The 20,355-nt window shown below is 35.5% G+C and overlaps 1 protein-coding gene across 28 annotated transcripts in view; it reads right to left on the bottom strand.

Moving 5' to 3' along the window:
• LOC136835601 (disintegrin and metalloproteinase domain-containing protein 23-like) overlaps positions 1-20,355 on the bottom strand; it is a 546,464-nt gene that overhangs the window by 52,510 nt on the left and 473,599 nt on the right. For 15 of the 28 annotated variants that reach the window (XM_067099311.1, XM_067099327.1, XM_067099331.1 and 12 more), the window contains exon 22: positions 16,178-16,317. In XM_067099311.1, coding sequence (XP_066955412.1) covers positions 16,178-16,317 — 140 coding nt within the window. The remainder of the gene's footprint in view (positions 1-16,177; positions 16,318-20,355) is intronic. The other 13 variants (XM_067099315.1, XM_067099323.1, XM_067099319.1 and 10 more) reach the window with 2 other exon arrangements.

Raw genomic sequence — 20,355 nt, 5'->3', positions numbered from 1 at the left:
TTGGAGCCATATTTCTTCCGTCAGATCGGAATACGACATGTCGTAACCCTGGAACGTGTCGTAAACCAGGAAATAATTTCTGATGAATATATCTGAAAAGCATCGTAACCTTGGAACGTTGTAAGCCGGGGTCTGCCTGTATATGGCTAATACTGTATTGAAGTGTCAGTGTTCTCAAGATCACCAGTCTTTTGCTCATCTGAAGAAAAAGAAGGTATTCTCACCAAATACACGCACACACACACACCATCTGAACCCTCAGGTATTAACCCTTTTGTGGAAAGTGAGAGTTGGCAGCAAGATCTGTGGCGCTTGGGGGAAGGAACTCATTACAGGCAGTGGGCCCGGTTAATGGTGATCCGGTTTTACGGCGCTTGTCTAGCGATGAAAATCGACAATTTTCCACGCTGAAAATCGCCGATTTCCACTTTGGTTAGCTGTGATTTTTGTTTATCATCACACCCTCAGAATGGAAACCCCCTCCGATAACCGGGAACTGCCTGTATATAGTTAATGGGTTTGTATATTTTTTTCTACACTACAATACTTAGGGGAATGTTGAGATGTTGAGGTCCCCAACATCCATTAGAGTATGTGGGATCAGTAAGGAGTCAGAAACCAAGTCTTTGGTAGCATACCATATAGGTTTGTAAAATGTATAATCCAAAATCTATGAAATGCAAAGCAAGGCACTTGTATCAGAAATGAGGCATTCTGAATTGGAAAATCTGAATGCTTACTTTCAACATGATATGCAGTAGCACAAAATGTAAGAAGACTGTCTCTTGACAGTACCATGATTGTTTGGGGAATACAAGAACGATGAGGTGGCAACCAATTCCACATGTAACATGGCTAATCATTACTACTTGTAGGATCAAGCAAAAATCCTGTTGCCTGTTTAAAAATTATGATGAGCAGAAAGCACCCAAGATGGTGACTCACTTGAAACTGCTTTGAGAGTATTAAGAAACCTGTCTCAAAGAAGATGAACTCAGAACATAAAGTTACTTCATCATTTGCCAAAAAATGTGCCTTATGGAGGCATTACCCCTGAAGTACTTGTTCTTCCATAAGTGAAGCATGATAGCATTTGTGGGCAGAGGAAGTGGTTCTGTCCCTTGACATTGCTGAAGATAGGCTCGGGCTAGTGAAGTGTGTTGGTAAAGGGTTGATGGTATCAACCATATGGATTTTTGTGCAAAGTCAGGAAAAAACAATGATCCCATGATGTCCATCTTTGGTGTGCAAGATTTTTCAGACAATGTGTGAGTCTTGCTGACCTGGCTATAAGGGGTAACTTCTAGAAAGGCAACAAGAAAAATGAATAGCAGCATCCACTGGGATGAAGTTTCTTTCACTTCCCCATCCAATGGATCAGTTCTGCTTGATGTGACAGAGGCTACAAAGTTTTATATTGTCACCACATGGTTGGAGGCAATGGTTACACTTCTGGGACTAATATGACAACCTCTTGTTCTTATGGGAGAAATAACTCTGCTTCCTTGTCAATGACCACATTCAGAAATGTTCTTGAAAACAGTATAAAATCTGATTTATCCTAGAAAACACCATCAATACTGACACCACCACTAAGTAGTCAACAAGTATGAAAGCAGACTATATTGATCCAATGATTACCATTTGTTGCTGAAGGGAGGTCTTGTAAACTTGTGGAGTTGTCACCAGATAATTACAGCCACTGAAGCTAAACAGTACCAATCCCATCCGGAAAGTATATTTGTAAAAACTAGATGGAGGTCAACATCCTGTTGCTTCAATGCTATAAAAAGTCATCCATAAAACAAAAAACAGCAGGATTCACCTGAATTCATGTCTCAGGGCTATTACACTAGCTTAGAATTTAAAATTCTGTAATCTCTCTCTGGCAAGGCTGAACCTGCAAGGGACTGCATGGCAGTCCTACGGGCACACGTGTGTGTAAATCATCCAACTGACAAAACAAGACAAAGCATCCCGCTTTCTCTCTCTCCCTCCCGTGCGTCAGCTGGAGGGGACCGCTCGAAGGAACGCAACTTCTACTATACAATATTCCTGTCTGTTTCTCTCTAACCATTGTTGTCTCGATTCATGTACAATCACCATTATTTGCACTGCCATGCAAGCATTCCAGTCATGTACTCATAATGTTCCACTGAATCTTCTGTATCAAATTGTATGTATGTTTCTGTTTGTGAAAACGCCAAATGTCTCGCCATTTCACGTATTATACTACTGCATTGTATTCATTAATCTGTCTCGAATCTCATGCAAATGTCCATATTTGGAATTTCCTGGCCTTTCCATTGATATATGTTTTATCATTGTAAGTTTATTATGTCTCTCACAATCGCCATCTGTTTGTCTGTCGACAAGCACAGATGTCCGAAACATAATCTCTGTTTTGCCTTGCCTGTGTGTAGAAACTACTTTGCCGCTTGCACCAGCCAATAACAACTTCGAAGATTCTGTACATTCATTCAGTAAGGAACCACCAATAAGCTACACAACACCCAGCCAGTATGTGGCTCAATACCTTCCTTACAAACCCTCCAAAGTGATGAGTGGGAGGGGGCTTGTCTCCTATTAGGAAGTTGAAGGTTGAACTGACTCCTCCTACAACCAATGGGTTGCCTTTTGGTTAAGACCAGGGGATACCATCATAGGCCATTTTAAAGAGGCTGAAAATGTATACATAAATTCAATTGAGATCAACCTGAGGAGTGCATAAGGACAAAAATTACTTCCAAAGGAGAACCTATCAACATCTGTTATGAAAACTACAGATCGACTGAAACTGTGGAAGATTCTGACAAAATTTCTTGTAGGATTTCGTATCTGACACTTGTTACTCTCTGTTGTTGAAATCTTGGGATTCACAAAAAATGTTTTCCTCTTATGTTGTACTGCATTACCTTTGGGAAATGGAACATTGGTATTTTAGCATTTCTGCTATTAGTGGCTGAAATGGTTTGATTTAGTTTGTTTCATTGTAAGTCCTGCTGTTTGATTTTATTTTTAGTCTACAGATGAGCCAATTTCACCGTGTTCATTAATATTTTCTCTTTTGAGGGTGTTTTATTTTCCAATTATGTAGTTTGTTTTCATGAAATGTATGTATTTCCATTTCTAATTGTGGGTATACAGTAATGCTTCAAGGAGATTTGCATGTATGACTTTAACTATGTCTTGACATGTTTGTACAGTCTTTTCTCGCATTTAATATTCTCGACATGTGTGTACTATCTTTTTTTTTTACTTTTAATGTTTATTTTCCATCAATGATCTCAATTCGAACTGTTTGAAAAGCAGTGCAGAGGTTTTTGTAGGCTCTACAAGTCACCAAAATCATTTCTAGTTCAGCGTCTCTTGCTAACATGCTAGTTCTGCTTATTAAATAGATTTAGTTTTGTATTTTAAATGTTAAACTGACAAGTAATACTTACACAGCATTTAAGGTACCAATTTATACACTTGGGGCTGTTATGATTCCAATCTGTGGAGTGTTGGTCTGACTGCATACATGACATACTTCCTAATTGTGTCACTTTTAATGTGCATGTTCAAAATTTAGTATCTTTTGTATGGTAGAGATTTGGGCGTACATGGTCTTGCTTTCCTATTTTACCCCAAAACATTAATATTTAATTCTAGTGTTTGTCCAGTGAATCTGATTTTCATATTTTCTAGTATAGATTCTCTGAGGTTTTACTTGGAATTTCATACATCTCAAGGTCATGAATAGTACTGATGTTCTTCAGAAATACGGAATCTTAATAATATATTCTTGTACGGTAAATCTAAAAGGATTAGATTTCTCTAAATCTAATTGTTTTATTCAATCTATCATGTTTATTTACATTTAATTTAATAATGTTAATTCCCTCAATTATCAGAAAAATTTCTGACTAGGTTTTTGATGTTTCAATAAACTATTTGTATTTTTCTTTTAATGAAACTATCAATTTATTTTCCACATTTGCAAAAGATACGCTTTTGTTTGTTTTCAGGACCTATTGTATCTTCATTATCAAGACTAAACAGGCTTTAACACAAAATAAATTAGAGTATGCTAAACTTTGCTGTATTGGTAGCCTGTTAGTATTTGTACAGCCACTTTAAATTAAACAGAACTATGTTATAGAAGAGAAGCTAATTCTAGGTTCAATAAGAAGTCTGTCAGCCTGTTTCATCTTTGATCCAAGGCTGATCTCTACTTTCTCACCAAGGATCATTATGAGTAACTGAAGAAGACCTTTGCGCACTTTGCTGATGACCTATCTAATCTATTAACTTAACAGGGACAGTATAAAATGAATCATCATTCATCTACATGGTAACTGCAAAAGGAATGTGACAAAAATTGTAATTCTATTTTGAAATATATATTTCCAAGGGCACTATTATTACTATTATCATTATTACTATTATTATTATTATTATTATTATTATTATTATTATTATTATTATTATAATTACTATTATTATTATTACAAGCCCAGCTGCAATCACAGTAAAAAAAGCAGAGACCTAGAAGCCCAAAACAGAAAGCAGCCCGGTACAGAAAAGGAAATTGAGAAAAACAACGAATCACAAGAGAAAACCGATTGCTTCACTTCTCATGTTTACCATTTCCAAAGGTTACCTATGGAAAAGGCATCAGAGAAGGAATGACCACATGGCCTTACTATTCATATGAGTGGCATTTGTCTTCAGAAGAGGTTTTTTGCATGGGAAAATAAGTACTGGGCATGATAAAAACACATTACTGCCACCAGCTTGCAATACTGTACACTGTTCTATAGACTGAATTTCTGTTTCATTATGGAGTCGGACTATACAGACACCAAGATTGTTCACGAAATAAAAGATCTCGACCTTGTTGTCAGTAGCATGGATAGATGTACTGTATTCATAGTAATATTCACTATCAAGATTAAGTGACATAACTTTGTACTGTATTAAGTTACATGACATCACGGCATGTTTTGGAGGTATGATCTCAAAAGCTAAAGTAAAGAGAGAACTGTACCTAAATGTTATCACCTTACTCTCAACTGACGGGCTATAATTTCTTCTAAATGCACATCAGCGTGAATTATAAACTAATAAGCTCTCATGATGCTTAATTATTCACCAAAACTACTTCCACCTACTGCTGTTTGTCCTGCAATGTATGTCTAATACCTGATGTGCTTGCATTTCTAAAACGTTAAAACTGAAAGATAAATCAGAGAGTGAATATCATATCTACTGACTTAGGACCATGCTCATGTCTAAAATCTACCATTCAATCCTTATGATCTCATAATCCTCTAATTCCAATGTATAGGTATATATATATATATATAAGCTATTTTTGATGGTTGGTATAAAGAAATTTCAAATACCTGGTCGTACTTACCCAAAAATGTAGTTTGAACATTCTTTTTTATATATTAAGTGATAAGACATAAAAATATTCTGCATTAACTGACATAAGTGTATTATTTCCAGTCACTAAAATCTTTGGATGTAAAAGCTGTTGCAGAGTTCGTAGAGATATGTCTGCATGAGGAGACAGCCAGCCAATCAGTTAGGGTTTGTATAAGCAAACACTAAACAACATGTGTGTGTATACATTTAAACATTAACTAAGAAAAAGAAAACTGTTCATAAACCATTAATGCTAAGAAATACCATGCATATTTAACAGCTAGCTCTGGCATGCACAGCCTTGTATTTCATATTGAAAATTCAGAATCATGAGTATATATACTCTATACAGAAAAAATATAATAAAAACATCCTTAAGTCAGTGAGGGACGAAATATTTGGTTTAGAACAGAAGCCGTATTTCATCAGTTTTGCATTTTTTGTGGCTTAGTTAGTGTGCCAGTCTCATACATGAATGAAAGATGGCCAATAAATATAAAGATATAGTTCTACATGCTTAATGCTAGATTAAAAGAACAACACCAAACAAAACATATGGTAATCTCCCTGAGTATGTCCTTTGCGACATACACTCTTAAAAGTATATTTCTACAATGGCCTACTTTGCCCTTGGTTCTACATCAACAGTAATGACTTCAGGTGGCTGTCCTTACACACTTTGCTTCACTTACTGCCTATCGTATACAATGATGGCAAAACACTACTTTCCAGGCTATGTATTCTGGTACATATGGCACACTTTGAGAAACTCTAAATTCTGTTATATCTAAAGGTCTTCCTTCTTATCCTTTCACTCTATGGCATTACAAATTACATGCTATCAGTTTTTTAAGACGCTGCTAAGACCAAACATCAGTTATGGGTATTCTTGAAACTCAATTAAAAGTTGAAGAAGTATGGTGAAAAGAAAATGTGAATCTAAATGTGTGCTGAACAAACTCATATTGGTAGTACTGCTCAACTGTCTACTACTCAGCAGGATATGGGATACTTTTGTTTGTAAAATAATGCACTGTATCCAGTTGAAAGAAAGATGCATCAACTGCAAGATAAGGCATTAACATTAGGTATACTGTGTACTTTATTGCAGAGTACTTGTAGTTTTCTTGTTACAGCTTCGCACCTACATCCTCATCCTTTGTAAATGCAGAACAAAGAGTACTTGGTAAAGGACATTATAGGGTTGTATAGTTATACATGAAACTAACAAATAGCTCACATTTAAATTTTTCAAGTAAAGCTCACAATATTGTGACCTGCTCTGATAAAAATGCCTTGAAGAACCCTTAATTGCATAAGATGATGTACGAAGCAAAAAATTATATAGAATTCAGAGGCAAAACTCTCCCTTAGGCAACTTTTGCTGTTAAAAACATCCAAGTGTGTAACATGGCCCAGTCAAAAGATGCTTGAAGTTTTGTTAAATAACCAACATTTTTGGGAAAACTTACAAAAAAATATATAATTATCTCAGTCTTGAATTAATAATACATCAATATGATCTAAGGATTTTTAGCAGGTAGGAAATACCTGAGTAGAAAAGAACAAGCCTGAAACTTTATTAAAAACTATGAGACAACAATAAAATACGCTAGTAAGGTGTTGCCACTTACATGAAAGGGGAAACCACTGAGTAAATTTTTTTTCTGCACAAATAATAAATTTAAGTATACATTTACACATATTTATGTGAATGTAAGAAAGTAGTGGACTCTAGCCAGAAAGCTGTATCATAATAAAATCATTATTACTGTGATTAGCTATCTTTACGTGTTGAACTTCTAAGGAAGCTTGGCAAAGGTATGTACTACTATTTTCCACTTTTCCAAGAATATAAATTACTTAACTTGTGAAATATTGCATTCAAACTTTAAAAATCATACCACTGCTGACAGCATGACATGTTAAGGCACTACCATATGTATTTGCATATTTCATAAAACATAACATAAAAAGACTGTGCTCCATTTACCAGACTCTACCTACACTTTTTCTTGATGTTTTTCAAGTCTACTGAAATTTTTGTAGTCCTAGAGCCACAATGAAGTAGATTACAGCATATGATTTTAGTACTATTGCCTTTACCAGATACTGTAATACCTTAATCGATACAATATTACAACTCATATCATTGGTAATTTAGATGGCATAAAGAACTGAAAGAGACCATTCAGATGTTCTTGCTTTACAAAAGGTCCCATTCCACAGAAAAGGCAAATTTTATGTAAAGTGAACTCACCCCTAACCACCCACCTCACACAACCTATATATATACCACAGATTTACACACACTAATGCCTTTAAGCAAATCATAAAAAAGGAAAATACATACAGCACATATTAAATAAATGTACTGCATTATACTAGTGAACAGAATTATGAAATGAAATGGTATTTGGCAGCCACCTGTATGAAATAACTTCCTGTTTTAGTAAAAATATTTATTAAGATATTGATATTTATTTAAAATATTTGGGCTTTTTAAGATGTGCAGTTTCAGAAAATAAAGCTTTACTGGTTATTAAGGAAATTGCTAGAAGGAGCAAACATAAACTTGGTTGCACAAATAACAAGTTTAAAAAGTCCGAGTGCAAAGAGTGACGTCTGGAACTGGTGCCTTCTTAGACATGGGCATATCCCAGGAACCTTGGGATGGTTAGTTATAAAAATAATCTAACCTAGACCATTAAGTTACAACTGACAGCATCATTCTGATTAAATAATCTTCTGGGGAGTCAACTACTTGCATATCTGCAGCACTCTGAATATCACTGAGAGCACAGTGTAAGTTTAAGGGTGGCTCACCACTTTTAATCTGTGTTGATTTGCCTAGAGAAGACTTGAAAGCTCATGTATAGTCGGAGTCCTTCATTATATATTGAATCTAAGGTCTGCAAAGCTGATTCTGTCATATAATCATATACATGACTTCCATCATCTCAGCAGAACTGTTGCCTTATACAAAAATATTAGGGTTGATCTGTCACCACCCAATGTCATGTAAGTTAATAATTTTTTTCATTACATTTAAGGCATTTTTCTTTTGTTTTTTATATACTGTATATGTAATGTGAACTACATGATGCTAGCATTGCAATACTAAATCCATTTATAAAAAGTACAGAACCTAGCCTGCATCACTATCAGTAGGAGAGAACTTTTCACACCCGGAAGATGGTGAGCATCTTAAACTTTGGCCGACATCTTAAATCAGACAAATGAATAACTTATACAGACTTGTCAGAGATTAACAATCTAATTAAAACATGAATCTGCAATGAGAGACCCAAACTTTGGGATGGTGCATACACAGAGGGTACTGTGCACCTTCCATGAGATTTATGAAAAGGAACAGAGTGGTGGTGGTTTCTGGAATGACCTGCAGCCAATCAAATCCTACAAGACCAGTTTACTCACATTTCCTTGAACCAAGCTATCCATCATTTGTAAGGGTTATCAATGTCAATATTGCCTTAACTTCCAACAACAAAAACAATCCTAGCTATGCATGCATCATCTATATGTATTCTTGTTCTATTTTTTTCTGTTGTTAGAGCTACCCTATCTTATAGTTCAGTCTGTATATCTTTGCAAGAGTTAAAAGGCGCTATGAAATAACCTAAAAAGACTTTTACATCCAAAACTATCTTGTTATTAGGTTGCTTTTCACAAAATTGCAATGTCCCCTTGAATGGTTGAAGGAGAATGATCACAAATGCCTCTTCTGTTACTAGGATTACTGCTAAGTTGCCCATTACAGATATTAAAAGATGAAAAGTAAAGGAACAAAAAATGCAGGTACACCATATGTGTCTTGCAAGACTATTGATGAATTCTGAGCAACCCAAACAATACAGGTACTGTACTGGTAAAGGCAACAGAATATATACTGTGACTACATAGGTCTGGCTCCATCAAATCTTACGTATCCCTTAGGTATATAGCATTACCATGAAAATAAATCACTTAAGTCTTACGAAACAATTAATAATGAATATATCCAACATTTTAGTGATCTCTGCATTATAGATCACTCTTACAGGTATAGAAGTTACATTAACACTTTAGATAGTACATCTAACAATGAGTTTTAATAATTTGAAAGATATGATTCAAACAAAAATTAAGCAAATAGTCATTTGTTATGATTAAGCTTCAAAACATTGAACAATACAGTATTACAAATAACTCAAGAATTCATCAAGATTTCTTTAAAATTTATAATAAATCAGCATTTTCTCAACACTGTACAAGATACTCTGCAGAAAAAGATAATTTTTGCAAAATCTTGCTGACCAAGGAACACAGAGTGAAAGTAACAAAGCTTCAGCAACAAATAAAAAATCGAAACGCCATGGAATATATAAAATGAGCATTACCTTTTCTGAAACTTCATTTGTAAGAGATGACCTCATTAATAATTCAGCACAGTCATGTACTGTACATTTACCATAACTAATGCTAGATCAAAGCTGCATACATCTACGAACACTCTCAAAAATGAAGGACCAAGATCATGTCCATATCTAATGCCATCATAATCAACATACTGTAGACAGAAGTTACAGGACCATATATATTGACTTATCTATGTTCATCAACCCTCTGTAGTAAAGGTTATGCAACTGAAGTACTAATCAAAGGGGTTACAAATCCTTAACCAAGCTAACTGATGAGCTTTGGGCAATTGATACAATGAAAAGGTGATAGAATAAAAGAATAAACATTCACCATTACTAAGAGTATCCTGTGATCTCACTCTCAATTTAAACCCACATTTAGTAGACAAGTAGTACTGTAATTTAAAAAGAAGCCATTTTTCTTTCAAATAAAAAACATGTGATTACCTCAATCTTGAGTTAATCCTAAAATGATTAGGATTCTCCATACTGTATAATAGTGATAAAAAATGACATGTCTTTCCTTAAGCAGTTAAAGTATATCTATAGAGCAATTACATATATGATTTATAATAAATTGTTACAGATAAGAGAGAAAATAAAAACTAAATACTACGAAGGCATCCCGTAGGTTCCATTAATAAAAGATTTCTAGGTAACAAAATCCAGTGATAATTTAACTTATAGACCAACATAATGCAAGTGGGAAAACAAGCTGAAAGGTGTGGGTCTTTAAACATTAGGGAAGATCTGCTCCATGATGTGATGACCATACTAAGGATTATCATTCATAAAAATAAATATTAGCTACAACAGCAATATCATTAATTTTGGCATCCATTTCATATTATACATGGGTGTTAACCATTTACTCCTGTCTCTTAATGTATAACAATTTTATCTTCAATAAATCAAGAAACAAAAGAGTACAAGAACACAGCCAAAGGTATAAAAACCTATTCTAAATCTAATTACATATACAGTATTCTCCTCCCCTAATTGCTAATTATATTAGGTTGGCAAGGCTGCTGGTTATTTTGCATTCGCCATCGTTAAAGAAACAATTTACTCACACAATAAAGATAGTCATCTTTTAAAAAATAAAGCACTATACTAAGATTGTTTCCATAGCAAAATATCTCTTTATTATCATCTTTTCAATTAGCCATGGTAGAGCTGTACACACAAATTACTTTGTGGGAATTTTGAGCAAACCAAATCCCAAGGGTAGAATGACAATGACATTACAGATAATTGCAGTTCATTGAAATAGTTTTTTAATATCTGCGCAGAGTGCCATACCATGACAATTCACTCGCACAGCCAAATGATTTTTTGAATGAAATTTCAATTAATTATAAAAAAACAGCATCTCAGGGTCGGCTTGTAAAATAAATGAAAGTGCACACAAACTATATTAAAAAAGGGATTTTGACAAAGGAAAAATCTATTTCTGGGGGAAGACCTGTGTCACCCAGTGAAATGGTTCCAATAGCACTCATTTCTAGGTATAACTATTGCTAAATATACCAGAGAAAAAAGCTATCCATAATGCCGGGGTTACTACCCCCGGAGCGATCACCATAACGGTGTCGGTATGCACTAGGGGTGAGTGGACTCCACTATCACCATTTTCTCCTATTCAATAACTCCATGTATTCTACAGTAAATATATAATGTGCCTGTGAAAAATTACAAGGATAAATTCATTACATAAAGCCAGCAGTACAATAGTACTTCTGCCTGAAGCAGATTATTATTATTTTTTTTTTTTGCATTTACATCATGGGTGAAACATTTAAGCTGAAATGGGCTAAAGAAACTTGATCAACCTTTAATGATCACTCGCATTTATTTGGTGAGAAAAAAAATTGTTGGGTTTCCACATTTCATAAACGTCCAGGTAACCACTGAATATAACATTACAACTCTCCTTCATCTACAGTGATTGGACATAACTGATACTGTACAGTATTGAATCGTTCAAATAATCAATTTTAAGTGGACAGTAAAAAAACAAGGAAGCAATTATAGACCATATAAATAAGTAGTTTGTATACAATCTTAAGAGAATGAAAAAATAAACAGAATATACCACACTTGGAAGAGAAAATACAATAACTGCATTCTGTCAGAAAATTATACCAATATACCTGTGTTGTGAATACAACTTTTACAAAATAGTTGTGCCCCTCTAATCACAGCAGCTTGTAAGATATATTAGTTTGAAGTTACTTTCTTTGAAAAAGAATGCTGTGGCTATTTATACACTGTGATGTTCTTGAAATTCCAGTTTTAGGGATGTTAAAATGGCTGCTTTCACTAAAGAACACTAACTTTTTTTTGAGCTTCTCTACCGCAGTAGAAGAAAAATCTGGCGAACAACACAAATCTTTTATCACAATGAAGATGCCAGAAAAGGTCAGAGATTAACAGATCATGCGGTAGTCCCTATAGCTGCCTCTTATTATCCATGGTGACTTTGTTCCGAATCCCAGTGATACAGGCGTATAAGTGAATTACAGTCAACCCTGGTGCTTGCGGGGGATGCGTACCACTTTCCCCCAAGAATGACTAAAATCCGTGAATACTTAAAACCCCCTAAAAATGCTTATAATTGCCTATTTTGATAGTTCAAAACACCAAAAAACCCTCTGAAAATGCTTATACCCAAATATTTTAACAGTTGTATCACAAAATGTGCATTTACTCATGAAAATACGAAAATATATTATTTTGTGAATATTTCTCTATGAAAAATACCGCGAATAGCCAAATTTTCCACGAATAATACGCATTTATGTTCCACAGAGAAATCCGTGAGTAGGTGAAGCCATGAATCAGGAACCGCAAATAGGCGGGGTCCACTGTACACTTCTGGTATGGAGACACATAGGATATTGTACACAATATATCAACAAATGTAATAATAATAGACTACAGTATTGTATTACATATGGATAAATAAGAAGCAAGCGTTGGCCAGTTCTCACACTCACTCTACATAACTATTGTCAATATTCATCTTTATTATATTATCAACACATAAAATAGAGTACATGATTATAATTCATACTGTACAATAGCACATCCGTAATGTAAAAATATCAGCAATAAAAGAGAGGTTTAAGATGGCAAGTTTCATGCTGTCATAAAACTTGGATCATAATATCATCACTCTGCATACTTGTAAAGGGGCCAGTGCTGAGGAAAGCTAAACAGTAGTATTCATTTTCCTTCTTTTCTCTCATGACAAAAATTGTTGACGGCGATGAAGTTATGTCTCTTCAAGAAGATGGGATAAGCAAAGTGAATGACATAGGTGTTGCGCTGCAATGTTCTAGGTTATGAATCTCTTTATGATGTGTCAGACTGATCATCTGCTTCAGGTGAGCTGAGAACACCCAATACTGAGTCTATTAATGCTGTTACAATGGTAAATGACTCCCTGCACTTGATTACCTTAGGGTTAGCATAATGGCTCTTCAGATGTGGTCACAAACCTGGTGAGTGTACTGTACATGGCCTAGAAAAACCAGATTATACCTTTGTCAAGATGCTGCAGCAAGAGTTCGTGTTGGAAGGTAAGGCTGAAACGTAAACATTTTCATGACTGCTGCCAATGGACTCTAGACTGCCAAGTTCAGTATTCACTATAAGAAGGACTTTGAAATCCAATCTCTTCTCCCTCAAGTATTTCTTTAATTTTGGGTGGAAACAACAGCAAAACTTTTCCTTTGTTAGAATGGTAATAACTCCTGCTTCCTTCTGTGCTGCTGGAGCATGGGTAGATGGACCCTCATTTTGTTTATTTAAGGTACAGGGGTTCTTATGTATGCCTTAAACATATTCCCTGCTGTGTTGAAACATGTTATCTACGTGGGTATCTTTGAAATCTTGAAACCTTTTATGAATATTTGGTCGATCAACATCTGTTCCCAGAAAACCCAGCTTCTTTGTGATTGAAGACTTGTTCTGAAAGGTATCCTTTCTCCTCAATCAACTAATTAATAACTTTTGGAAAATGTTTTTGCATTCTTTGATGTGCAGCACTTTACTGCCACTATATCTTGCACAAAATGGTAAGAGCAGGCCATCACTTATATTAGAGTCCTTTTTGTCTTCACAGCAATGTGATCAAATAATTTCAGGTGATAACAGTTTATATTCCTATAAAATATGCAACAAAGGGGCCTTTCATGTAAAACTCAAATGCAGTGCTTGATTTTGTAATGTAGCAATTTTGTAACTACTGTATATGTATGGGATTATTCTATTGCTCCACTTCATGGGGGAAGTAGAAATCTTATTTATAGTAATTCATGTGTCCACAATCATTTAAAACCTTAGGTTATATTCAGTTATTTACCATGACACCACATTAACTTCATGTATTCACACTGTTCTGGCATTCAGAAGCCCCACAAACAAATTAGGGAATGAGGTCAGCTGTGTCAACCATATATCCATTCTTCATAGTGATGTGAATGACTTCTTAAAGGAAGGGTATTTTTCAGAGTAGATTTTGCTCAAAAAAATGGTTCTCTCTTGTCTTCTTCTTAGCAGAGTGTAAAAGCACCAACACAAAGGCAAACTTGCAAATTATATCCATTTATGGCAACCAGTTCCAATGTGTTTGAATGTAGCAAGGACCTAATTTGTGTATAATTTTCTTCAGTCTTCTCATTATTTACCTTAAAAGGAAACCCACTTCAGTAAGTCCAGCCCTGTCTCTCTTGAGAAGTGTTGGATGCATGAAAAATAGTGTACAATATTTTATACTAAAATCACAACAGCGAAGGAGATTTGTATCATTATATCCAGATGATGAAGTTCTTATTTTAATGACTGTTACCATAATTCTAATTTAAATTTACACCAAACATTTCTTTCATTAGCAAAATCTGAAGGAAAAGTTAACAAAGTTCTTGCATACTTCACATATAATTATAAGATGAAAAACTCACCTCCGAGTGAGAAACCAAAATAAAAAAAAAGGGTAATATTCAAATCGCAGCATGGGCACTACACACTGCTTGTACTGCTGTTCATTGCTGAGTGCATTACCTTCCACAAGACTTGCTTTTTGAGTATGAATAAATAATCAAACTGCATCAAATATTTTATATATATTTTTGTTTCTGTTTATGAGGGGTTAATTTCATGCAAGGAATGACAATTGGTCTTGATAAATTCTGAGCTACACAGGTCAAATACTGCTGAATCCATTCATACAAATCAAAAAGAACTTTTAACTGAGAGTCATAATGGATGTTAACTAAATTTTGTATTATTGTTATCATGAAAAGATGTTTCTGAAGATAAAAAACTGCTTAAGAAACAAAGCAAGAATAATTGAACTCATATGTTACAAGGAGACATTAACAATTACACAGTTGCATTCTCCCTACAGGAAAACGTCTGTCTCATCCACACGTGTTAGTTATGACAAGAAAATTCCGAACTGCGTGCAAAAACTCTATAAGCCTGTAAAGAATAAGTAAAATGAGATTTTACTTATAAATGAAATAGATTGTCAAGCCTTCTTGAGATGATGTTTCAGTAGGAAAAATATTCAACTTGTTTATTCTCCTTTCATGAAAGATGAATTTTACTGAAAAGTCATAGTGGCCTCAAGCATTTTATACTGGCTTTTAATAAGCCAGTTGCAAAAATACTTACTTTGGTGATATCTGAGGTTAATACATTTTTCAAAATGCTAAACAATTCTAAGGTTACAAGTATAGAAGAACAATACTCACTTATTTTTCCACTTCAGTGTTTACTTTGAAGTCTACAAACACTAAGTATTCATTTTAATGAACATTTTGAAATAGTACAAAATAATTCTATACTTCAGTGTTAGAATTAGGCAAAAGAACCTAAGGGATCCTTCTTAGCAGAAAATGCGTGCAATTGTCTTGGTGATACTTATAGCAATAATCCACAAGGGTTGTTATGAAGAGCTCTACTTCAGGTGCTGACAACATGAGTTTGTGTTTTATTCTTGTTCAATGGAATTAAATTGTAATGGCTTTCACAGCAAGGCAAAAAGAAAGCAGAATTAGCAGGTAGAGTGACAAAGCAAACAATGCCTCTGTGTTATTTAAATTACAGCCAAAATGCAAATCTAATCTGACTCTCAAAATGTCAAAACTGAATTTCATTTCATCTGACACAAAGTCTTTCATGAACAACCCAGAAGAAAATGAACAAATCAAGATTTTGACTTGGCAAGAAACACTCGAGTAAGAGTGCCGTTTGAATCTGTTTGAGAGCACGCTTCAACTAAAATAGCTATGGGGAAAAACCCAGAAAGGAATGCATGGGGCAGTACATACCTGACTGAAGTGCTTCCTCCTCTGACTGAGAGCCCCCTGCAGGAGGCCCAGAGCGTCTCATCATCTGCAGCTTTTGCTCGCGACAGGAATCGAGGGACCTGCTGCGGGATAGTGTCGGACTCAATGGTGGTCGGCCAGGGCTGAGGGAGGGGAACACGGGAAGAGAAAGGGGAGATAAGGAAGAGGGTAGGGGGGGAGAAGGTCAGAGGAAAAGAGGGGGGCAGTGGGCGAACATTAAACAGAAAGGAGGGTCGTAACAATGAAAAAAACAACAAGTTCAATAGAGAGAGATTGAGCAGAGAGAAGAGGCAAGTAGAAAGAAATGAATGGTATAGATAGATAAGCATTATAATATACAAACATGAGAATTTAATTTAAAAAAACGTAATAACAAAATCAGGAAACCAGAAAGGAATAAATATGAAAGAAATATAAGTAAACAATAATTTCAGAGAAAAGAAACAAAGTATATTATCATAGAAAAAGAATGAGGGAAAAATTATATACAAATAAAGTAAGGTAGGAAGGAAGCACAGTGATAAGTACATCAAAAAATATTTAATGGACAAATAACAAAAGGGGATAGAGTAAGGAATACAAGGAAATTGTAGGGACACGATTATGCAGTAATTACAAAAAGTTATATAGATGGCAGAGAGGTATATAAAGGACCAGGTTATTAAGAAAGAGAGAGGGAGCAAGAGAGAGAGAGTTAGAGAGAGAGAATAAAATAGGAAATGTTATCAAAACACACATACAAAAAAGGAAAAAGAAGGGAAAAACACCATCGGAGGAAGTTTTTTGGGGTTGGGTGGGAAAAACATGATGACAATCCAAAAAAACCATGTTTGAACAAAAACAGCATACATCGTAAATGCCAGTGACAATGAAAATACATTTGCATATTGTCCATGCACACAAAAATCAAAGAGAGAAATGACGCAATGCACAAAATAAAAGAGAACCACACGTGACCACAGGGTTTGAGATCATTTTTATAACAGGAGGAGTGTGAAAAACAAAAAGCGAACAAAGGGAGAATCCACGGTGAGAGGGAGGGTCAAATGAGGGAGGTCATCAAGGGGGAAGGATAACGGGAAGAACCGGGAAGAGAGACGGGATGAAATATACCAAACTGTATATTGGATGTCTGATCAATTCTACACAAAGTACAGGCAGTCCCCAGGTTACGTCAGGCTTGGGTTACGTCATTCCGGGCTTGCGGCGCTTGCCTTGTGGTGCCGTTAACCCTGATTTTTTTGGCACCATAAGTGCATTTACTGCACTGTTATCCACTTTACGGCACCGTTACCCAGACTTATGGTGCTTATTGTGCCATAATGGCGCTTACGGCGCTGTAAGTGCCATTTATTCCCATTACAACTACGATGCTTTGGGTTACAGCGATTTTTGGCTTACGGCACACCTCCCGGGACGTAACCCCTGCCGTAAACCGGGGACTGCCTGCAAGTCATCAAAATAATCATTACACACAACTACATATTCACAGTTACATCCTTTTGAGCTCAATGAAACCCTGTAGGGACAAATAATGGGACTTGAAACACAGGAGACAGAAGGGGTCACTAATGTACAAGGTCATAAGTAACTGGAGATGTATGGAGACACTGAAGCTGGCTCGTTAGCATTGGGGGAATGATTAACATTTCATTACAGTCATCATGATGAAGATGAAAGCTTGTAAATCTAATTCTGTGGAGGAAAAATGTCAAAACTGAACCATTAATAAAAGTATTCTTTTTCATTCTAGATGTGCAAAGTCAATCAACTTCAAACTTTTGGAGCAACATAAATGATAAGAAGATAAAGGGTCTGCTTGCTGATCATTAGTTAAAACAGAGTCCTCATAACATTTTGGTAGTATCTTTTCAAAATAAATAAGTGAAACAACAGAAGACAAGGTATTGCATGAGCCTCATAATAACAATACCTTGAAGTAATCATGCCAAAAGTTTTCTGATACAATGGTGGAGCTAAATAGTACAATATTTGATACACAACTGCTCAAAAGCCTTTGGATTGCAAATTGTCATCATCAATATTCCTAAGTCATTATTTCCTTTAGTACATGGTTACATGTGAAATGAGTTTGCATCAATGTATCCTGTCTTTTGCCCTTTCTGCCTGAATTCCCATCTAGTCTAGGGTTTTTTCTATGCAATTTTTTTCTATAATCTTGTGGCCCTTCCCACTGATCTTCATCCCACTACAGCACTTCCCTATCAACTACATTCCTGACTCACTGTTCTTCACCCCCTCTAATCAACTGGCAAGTTTCCAGCCAATGGACACCACATCCGTAACTTCAGTGGTAACATTGTCATCAACTCCCTTTTAAATCTCCATTTTCTTTATTAGTCCCCATGTCTGCTACCCTGAGTAGTACAGTACTACCTATTTTGTTCTGCTTACTAATGGAATGCTCTTATTAACCCATAGTTTAGCAGGCTCTTTCCACTTCATCCAAGCTGATGCTAATCATTTTATTACTGCCCTCAATATGCACTTCACTGTCCAGTGTGTCCCCAGGTTGACAGAAATGTTCTACTTCTTCTAGGGTCTACCCTTCCACCAAAATGTAGTGTTCAAAACCCCTTTCTTCCCTATTTGCTCCCCTTACACGTTTTGCCCATCAAAAATTTGATTCATTTAAGCTCCATCTATGTTGCATAATGAGCATATCAAGTTGAGCCCTACATATCTCACACTGGACTCACATGACCCCTTTCCTGACTTTACTTTCTCCATGGTTCACTCCCAGTCACCTTGAACTTTAAGTGACAGCTGATATCATAAAATTGCTAGAATATCAAATTCTTATGTTTTGTCCCTTTGGAACTTCCATTTTGCCTGAAACTCTATGGAAATGACATGGATTACAGGTAAAGTAGACAGAATTATCCTTTGTCCAGTAAACAAGAAATTCTCTCGTGTACACAGACAAACTGTGTAATTATAGTTATTGATTATGAATTAAAACTGCTTTAGGATTAATTACTTTGTAGTTGATATTTACTAGTGTTTCTCTAAGTTTTCCTTCTTCCAGTTGTCAGTTATGAAATGAATGCTTTAAACCTCAAAAAGGTGGGTAAAAAGGATTTAATTCATAAACCTGACACTTCTGGTTCACAGATATATCCATAACATGGATGGGAAAGAAGGGTATAACTTTAATAGGGCATGGTTTCTGATTAACTAAATGGCCTAGTCAGTGAACTGCATGACTAGGTATATAATCTCTCTCTCTCTCTCTCTCTCTCTCTCTCTCTCTCTCTCTCTCTCTCTCTCTCTCTCTCTCTCACATAGAAAAAAGCCTAATAGAATGACTCCAGTGAGAAATTTCTCAAGTATTATTCAACCATTACCCATTTTAAAAATATTTTCTCACTGTTCTTGTTATTTTCATTTCCCATTAGTTGATGTGCTGTCATTTGCAAGTTTATATCTATATGAAAAAGGCAATATTGCCTGTTCATTAATTAGTGGCTATTGTAGAGAAAGTGAGACAGCATTTGTTATCAAAAGATAGTTGTATCTTGTCTCACTGTAAATGTTTTCTATCCTTTGTCCAGTACAAGCTGTTCTACTTTATGAATTTGTTAGTCTTGTAGTACCGAAAGGCGATACCTACGTTTAGATATCTTCAAAGAGTTTTGGTAAGAAGACCTACAAAACTGAGGCTGAGAGTTTTGCATCCCTTCTGGACATGAGAATTTATATGATGCTGGTTATCAGTTGGTTCCTTCTGAAGGGGATTGTATTATCCCTCAATATCAAGAATGACATCAGTTCAGGTAGGTCGAAGATTTCAACATGCATTTGTCTGGTGATCAAAGTGGTGAAACTGATGTTCCTCACAGTTAGCAGAAGTCTGTGCATGATATTTCTCCAATTTTCTATTGAGGCACCCTTTTATGGTGCAGTCTACATACTCATGTTTAAGGGTTGCTAGAGCAAGTCTAGTTTCTTGCTGACAAAATTCAAACTACTGCAGTGGATGAATGTCCTGTTCAAGCTGGTATGCATGACAGAATATTAGGAGGACTTGTCAAAATTCTCCAGAATTCTCCTTTTGAATTACAGGTGAGTCCATGGTGATACCACCTATTTTGTAAAAAAAGAGCCCTTTCACATAATCAGCAAGACACTTCTGTATT

The sequence above is a fragment of the Macrobrachium rosenbergii genome, chromosome 55 (assembly GCF_040412425.1).
Source record: "Macrobrachium rosenbergii isolate ZJJX-2024 chromosome 55, ASM4041242v1, whole genome shotgun sequence".
NCBI classification, from domain to species: Eukaryota; Metazoa; Arthropoda; class Malacostraca; order Decapoda; family Palaemonidae; genus Macrobrachium; species Macrobrachium rosenbergii.
The sequence above is the reverse complement of the archived record's forward strand: the minus strand, read 5'-3'. Positions and strand labels throughout refer to the sequence as shown.